Consider the following 7,490-nt stretch of genomic DNA (forward strand, 5'->3'; position numbering starts at 1 on the left):
TTTAATTCGTTTGTATCCTGCATCAAGTATGCATTAGTTTTTCTTTCTGTGTTTAGAGTCTGTACACCTGAATGGACGCAGGTACACAGGTAGAGCTGTTTTTTGCTCTTCACTGACCCTTAAATATTAAACTGGACGGGACGGAAAGCAGCTGTCGGCTTCAGTAAGACTAACCCAAGTCAACCGAGCCTCAGTTATGCCTGTGAAAAAGAAAAGAAAGTCATCCGGATCCGAAGACCCAAGCATCAGAAAGTACAAAATCACCAGGTAAAAATATTTGTGAGTTCCTCTCTGCATCTTTCACTCTTTCATACATCAGTCGCTGTGTCATCACCTCTTTAATATCCAGTTACTGTCGGACACAAACTCCAGGACGGCTGCTTAACACAGATCACCAGTTCTCTAGCAAGAAATGTCTCGCCTGGTTTTATGAATATGCAGGTACATAAACAATACTTTCCTTACTCGCATTACTCGCGTCAAATGATTTTTCATCATCAGCTTTGGAGAAATATAGCATTGCATCAGTGTCTCATCAATGGATGCTCTGCAGTGAATGGGTGCCGTCAGAATGAGAGTCTGATAAAAACATCACAATAATCCACAGCACTCCAGTCCATCAGTGAACATCTGGAGAAGACAAAAGATGAAACACATCCAGCATTAAGATGATTTTAGCTCAAACACATAGAGTCTATAATCCATAATAACACTTCCTCCAGTGAAAAAGTGTTCTGGTCTGAATCAGGAGAGAAATCTGCACAGATCAAGCAGTGTTTAAACAGCTCTAAACAAATATGTGTCTGGATTTTGATGTGAGAGACAACAGCTGATGCCATTTTTTCACTGGAGGAAGTGTTATTATGGATTATAGACTCTATGTATTTGAGTTAAAAACGTATCAGCTGTTTGGACTCTCATCCTGACGGCACCCATTCACTGCAGAGCATCCTTTGATGAGACACTGATGCAATGCTACATTTCTGATGAAGAAACAAACTCATCCTAATTCTTGAGCTGATCTGGTGATTGTCGTGGTTTTGAATCTGTGTAGGGTCAGATGATATCGTCGGCCCGGAGAGCATGGAGAAGTTCTGTGAGGACATCGGCGTGGAGCCAGAAAACGTTAGCAACTTGCATCTAAAGTTAGCAACGGTCTTCTATTTTGAAATCAGAGAAAACCATTGAGATAACGTGCACTGTGTTTCTGTGACCCCATCAGATTGTTATGTTAGTTTTAGCCTGGACACTTGAAGCAACAAATATGGGATTTTTCACCAAAGAAGAGTGGCTGAAAGGAATGACGTCACTACAGTAAGAAGTTTTGTGACATCATGAGAAAGTCTTTTATTGTGCTGCTGTTAAACTCCTGTGATGTGTGTACAGTTGCGACTGCACAGAGAGATTACAGGGCAAGCTGGATTATATGCGCTCTCAGCTGAACGACCCGGTTTTATTCAAGAACATTTACAGATACGCCTTCGACTTCGCCAGGGTGAGACGATGACAAACATGCACTTATTTTCACCTTTTTATGATAAACATTACTTTTCGGATGCATTTACAGTTAATTTTTTGTCTGCTTATGGATGTTTTTCCATCATATTCATCTGGTTTTATATATTATGTAGGATAAAGATCAGCGCAGTCTTGATATAGACACTGCAAAATCCATGTTGGCTCTTCTCCTCGGAAGGACGTGGCCTCTGTTCCCAGTTTTCCACCAGTTTCTGGAGGTTTGTCGTCTTTTTATAAAAACAAGATTGTCATATCTGCTCCAAATTAGGTGAAAAAAAACACACAATAAAAGCAATTAGCAAAATTTAGGAGCACATATAAAAACCTTCAGGGGCACAATAGAATTAGTTTTTAGAAAATACACAAAGAGATGTTTTACAACCAAAAAGGCTTTCGCAATACTTTGAATTTGAATTTGAATTTGTTTTCATACAAAACGCACACTGGGATTTTAAAAATGTCTGCTTTAAACCGCCTCTGATTGTTGAATTAAATGCCTGATACATTTGTGTAACTAAAATACCAATAATAACCAGTAAAAAGTGTTATACTTTTAATTAAACAAGCTTGAAATATACTGAGACTTTTATTTTGAAATGTCGTGACTGCATGCATCAGCGCATTTAAATGTGCAACACTCATATTTATTTAATTAAATCATCACCGTTTGAAGTTTATCACATTAAGCTGTATTGTGAATACAACCTATTAAAATGATAAATAATGTTTGTTATAGCCTTTTTTTATGGCCTTAAATTTGAAACAAAACTCCAGAATTTTTATTTTATTTCAAAAAACGAACTAATTAATTGCACATTTTTCGAGAATTAATCATGATTAATTGCATGCTGTTGTTTATTTTGTCCTAATTTCACATTGAATCTCCAAATTGTTTTAGAAACGACATAAAGTTTGCGTCTTTTTACTAAGCAGCCTATTATTAATGAAGGCTATCAATGCTGCTTTTGGTGTCTCTATTAAATGCATTAATTATAGCCATTCAAATTACAGTATAATTAATTATAACTGAATTTACCTCTCTTTTGCATTTTATCGTGCTTGATACAGTGCTCATATTATCTACTATAACACTATTCAAGGGATGCCAGGGAAAGAAATATATGCTGTTGAATATTTTTACTGTGTTAAAAAAAAAATAATAATAAATTTTGAGAACCCTGCTTTATATTGCGCACATTTTTAGTCATAAATGCAAGCGAAACACTAGCACTGTCAAACTCCCGTGAAGCCAAACTGAAGTTGTGTGTGTAGATTATGCATTTTAACACACTGAATTCATTAGTATGTTGTTTAATAAGATTCTTTGAAGTACTGTGACTAACAGAAACATCTCCTCAGCAATCAAAGTATAAAGTCGTGAATAAAGACCAGTGGTACAACGTCCTCGAGTTCAGCCGCACGGTTAACACAGACCTGAGCAACTATGATGAAGACGGAGCCTGTAAGTGTGATGGATTCCTCTCATCTTCTCTCATGAGATGCGTCTGAGTTAAACGGCTGCTGATGTGTGTGTGATTTCAGGGCCAGTGATGCTGGATGAGTTTGTGGAGTGGAATAAAGCCAGAATTGCATTATAGCGCAAGCAGACGCTGGATTCAAGCACATCAGAGTTTTGTTGTTTTTCGGTGTGTGACCCCATCACTACCCAGAGACTCTTACAGTGTTACTTTAAAAGAAAAGGGCACAGAGGAATCACAAGACGAAAGGGGAAATATTTTTCTTATGTATTAAATTTGTTGCAGCAGATCTGTTGCGAGTGTTGTATGAATTTTCAGTCTGTTTGTCATTTCCTTTCCTTTTCTTTTTCCCTCAAAGTTTTACTTTGTTTATAGTGTTTTGAGAAAGAAAATACATAAAGCAGTTGTAAATAAATTTTTCTTCTTTTTACAACACTGTTAGAGCAATTTCCAGCTAAAATCTAAATGGATAAAAATCTTTACTTTACAAAAGCACAAACGTTCTGAACCAGTAAGACTATTAATGTTTTTGAACACCTTCTTATTGCTGCATTTGTTTAATTAAAAATACAGTAAAATTATGAAATATTATTACATTTTAAAACTGCTGCTTTCTAAGTGAATATATATTAAACTGTAATTTATTTCTGTGATGCGCAGCTGTATTTTCTGCATCATTACTGCAGTCTTCAGTGTCACATGATCTTCAGAAATCATTCTGATATACTGATTTGCTGCTTAAGAAACATTTCTGATTATCTTCAATCAAATATTCTTCTGGAAAATCTGATATTTAATTTTTCAGGATTGACAGATGAATATAAAGTCCAAAAACAGAATTTCTTTGAAATAGAAACCGTCTGTAACATTGTAAATGTTTTTACTGTCACTTTTAATCAATTTAATGCATCCTTGCTGAATAAAAGTATTAATTTCTTTCAATATATGTCTTACTGACCCCAAACATTTTTTACGTATATTTTCCAAATATATGCATTACAGTTACTACTTTTGATAGTGACATTGCCTATATGAAGCACGTTTAACATACAATTTGATGCTTATAAATGTAAAATATATATGTGTCTCTGGAGCACAAAAGCAAAAAACTTAAGTCTCTGCGGTATATTTGTAGCAACAGCCAAAAATATATTGTATGAGTGAGTTAAAAATCATTAGGATATAAAAAACATGTTCCATGAAGATATGAAGTACATTTCCTACCATAAATATATAAAAACTTTATTTTTGATTAGTAGTATGCATTGCTAAGAACTTAATTAGGACAACTTTAAAGATGATTTTCTACATATTTAGTTGTATTTCAGCCAAATATTGTCCTCCTAATAAACCACACATCAATAACTGAATTTATATGTACACTTAATAAAACAAGTGGTAGATTTAGACATCAGTGGTGTCTTCCATTATGTCATAAATGTGTCCCTCAGCCTGTTTGTAAGTCTCCAGTGTCTCCCGCTGAAGCTGAAACACTGTCTTCATGGGAAGCAGCGTCTGCTTGAATCGTCTGGCCGTCAGTCGACTCTCTCTCTGGGTTGATGTCAATGGCTTCAGCCTGTTTCATGATGGCAGTAAGTCTCGTCAGTGACCTCGTCCTCAGTTTGGGCCTGACCTCTTCTTCTCCCTCCATCCCTGAGCCTTTGATATGGCTGTATGGAGTCCCTTCTTCATCATAGTTGTAGACTTTAATGACACGGATCTTCTGTTTTGGATGTGGACTAACGGCTGATCTCAACTGTGGGGTTTGTTCTTCCCCTTCACAACTCTGAGGCTCATTAATAACATTTCCGATAGCATCTGCGTTGTCAACATCCATGCGTTCCCGATCAACCAAACCAGCCTGGTCTTCTACAGTGGTTTGGTTTTTATGGAAGAACACCGTGTCAGTTTGTGCTCTGGTGGTTTGTCTGTTGATGTGATTGTGGTGGTCTTTTCTATGAGGCATGTTGGCCCTTATAGTCTTTAGGCACTTCAACACGTAGGATCTACTGAATGCACCAAGTGTGAAGGCTACTAAAAAGCTCACGATTACTGACGATGCCACAGTCGCCGCGAAATGGCTTTGTGACACTGTGTCGCTGTGAACCCCTGCCTCCCTGGTCTTCCTCTGACGAGAAACTACGTTAACTCTGTAAGGCACGATTGTTTTGCTCATCTTGTCCAGATGGACACAGTAATAGAGTCCGTCATGGCTGGAAGTGGCTCTTGAAATCTTCAAAGTGCCATTGCATGTGTACACTGGGTCTTTGTGTTGGTGGTTACAGCTGTCAAACAGACCGAACGGTGTCTGCCAAAACTGTGCCAGCACTGCTGAGACAAGAATACAACACTCACGACTGAATACAGCGGGTAAAACAATTACTGAACATCTCACCATTTCTCCCAGGAAATATATTTCTAAAGGTGCTGTTGACTTGAAATTTTCACCAGATGTCAGTAACAAACCAAGTTAACCATATATACCAAGAAAACAAAGCAAATAATTTCAAAAATTAAGTTCTGTGTAATAAAATGGAATGACATGTTTGATACTTGTTTTACCTGAAGCTTAAAACACTGAAAATAGAGTTAAATTTGGGTTCTTTTTCAGCAAGGGGTCAGTGAAGGGAAGCACTTAACATTATGAAATGAAATACTTTATGTATATAAAAAGTTTCACTGGAATCAAATAAAATATAAAAAAAGCTATGCCGAGGCAACATTTCTTATTTTCAACTTCATGTAATAAAATACTAAACTAAAACTAAAAAAAAGACCAAAACACACAACAAAGTTACTAAAACTTCAACTGAAATTAAAGTTGAATATATAAATGTAAGAAAAAATTGAGAAATATTTCATCAAATAGAATAAAAATACAATAACTGTAAAACTTATTGAGATATGATTATAAAATAACACCAGGTCATAAATGCACTTTATAGTTTTATTTTCTCTTTATTTGATATACCTTATTTTTCACAATTCTCCACAAGTCTGATTTCATCATAAATAAATAAATAAATTATAAAACGCATTTTGTAATCTATTGATGAATTTACATTTTCCATAAATTCTGAAAAATGTAATAATGTAAAAAAAATGCATTATATAAATTTGCATTTAATAGTTGAGAAAATGGAATAGGATTACATTCTTCCAGCATGCTGTAGAAAGAAACTGCTGTCTTGTAGTGCTGCTCACCTTCATCTCCTTCACTTTGGCACTGGAGCGTCAGCTTTTGTCCTGGATGAATATGAACAGAGTTTTCAGGTCTGACCTGCAGACGCTTTATTTGAGAGCTCATCACAGTCTGCAGCGACTCTCGAGAGTTTCTGTGTGCTGCAGTTTCAGATTCGACACACAGAGAATCCCAGAAGAGAATCAAAGCCAAAAGAGATCTGATACTCAACTCCATGGTGTCTAGAAGAAATGAGAAGTTCAGTGTGTTTTTAGTCAACTTGATTGCTATTACCACTGCATTTAAAAAAAACTGTTTTTTGATCAGAGTTTTACAGCTGGCCAGCTGGTTTAACTTCACAAACACAAAACAGAAATCTGAAGTTCACAGTATGTCAAAACAGTAGATTTCCGACAGTCAAAAACTCACCGAATGAGTGTTGAAGTTTGTGAGAGGAGTAAAGTACAGTCCTCACATGACAGCTCTTATATTTCATCTCGTGCGCCATGTTTAAAGATTAACATTTTTCTCTTCAATCATAGACTGTCATGTGGATGTTTTGCAAATGTTTGAGTTTATTTCATAACAGTTAGTGGCGGTTTATGGTTGAAGAATGTGAGTTTTAGGTAATTAGTAACATTATTACAGCATCAGAAAAGTTATTTTTTGGGGATATTGAAAGCTGGTGGTGCATTGCCACCCAAATAGCAGAGAAAACCAATGCTAAATGCTGAAAAGAGTATAAGAAAAACTGACTTTTACATTTTTTGAACACTTTTTACATACAAACTTTTGAAAAGGGTACAAAGAAACTTTTTCCTTTTTGTTGTTAAAGTTAAAGGATGTGCATCTAAACATACTGGAACAAATGTATCCATAATGATATTGTTACTAACAGTTTGGGCCACTATTTGAGCCATTTTAATGCAATTGATTGTTGTATTTTAAAGACATTTTGTAACTTTAGTTCAACAGTTTAAAACTGTGATTTAAGATGTAAGATTTGTGTCCTGAAGCAACACAAGTTGAGGACCACTGATTTAGATCTTGTAATTTGTATCTTCTTTCTTGCAACTTTCTTTCTTGTTTTCCCTTTTCGTATGAAAAAAAAAATGGAAACAGAAAGGTGTATTCTAGTTCATTGATCTAAATGCGTTTTTTCCACTTACATTTAAATTAATTTCAAAGTTTATAAGTTGCTGGTCTTTTTATGGATTCTGCAGATCACAACACCCGCCAAGTTAAAAAATAAAAAATTCGCAACAGAAAGCAAATGTAAGTTCACCGCCGGAATTTAATGAGTTAAATTTGAT

The 7,490-nt window shown here is 35.6% G+C and overlaps 2 protein-coding genes across 4 annotated transcripts; one reads left to right on the plus strand and one right to left on the minus strand.

Annotated features, from left to right (window-relative positions):
* The first annotated feature begins 101 nt into the window (after positions 1–101).
* Positions 102–3,178, plus strand: dcun1d5 (DCN1, defective in cullin neddylation 1, domain containing 5 (S. cerevisiae)). Of its 2 annotated transcripts, none has more exons than XM_059506985.1 (8): positions 102–267; positions 320–441; positions 1,055–1,125; positions 1,223–1,314; positions 1,387–1,495; positions 1,632–1,736; positions 2,878–2,980; positions 3,061–3,178. In XM_059506985.1, the coding sequence occupies exons 1-8, from the start codon at positions 197–199 to the stop codon at positions 3,114–3,116; spliced, it is 729 nt and encodes a 242-aa protein (XP_059362968.1). In that variant the 5' UTR covers positions 102–196; the 3' UTR covers positions 3,117–3,178. The 2 variants fall into 2 exon arrangements, with proteins under 2 accessions (XP_059362968.1, XP_059362969.1); XM_059506986.1 differs by having other exon boundaries at positions 350–441.
* Positions 3,179–4,062: 884 nt separating this feature from the next.
* LOC132101781 (uncharacterized) lies at positions 4,063–6,600 on the minus strand. 2 transcript variants are annotated; one of them, XM_059506982.1, is made up of 2 exons: positions 6,201–6,600; positions 4,063–5,327 (listed from the first exon to the last, which is right to left on the minus strand). In XM_059506982.1, exons 1-2 carry the CDS (start codon positions 6,412–6,414, stop codon positions 4,444–4,446), a joined length of 1,098 nt encoding a protein of 365 aa, XP_059362965.1. In that variant the 5' UTR covers positions 6,415–6,600; the 3' UTR covers positions 4,063–4,443. The 2 variants fall into 2 exon arrangements, with proteins under 2 accessions (XP_059362965.1, XP_059362967.1); XM_059506984.1 differs by having other exon boundaries at positions 4,065–5,324.
* Positions 6,601–7,490: the final 890 nt, after the last annotated feature.

This window comes from Carassius carassius, chromosome 23 (assembly GCF_963082965.1).
Source record: "Carassius carassius chromosome 23, fCarCar2.1, whole genome shotgun sequence".
Classification (NCBI taxonomy): domain Eukaryota; kingdom Metazoa; phylum Chordata; class Actinopteri; order Cypriniformes; family Cyprinidae; genus Carassius; species Carassius carassius.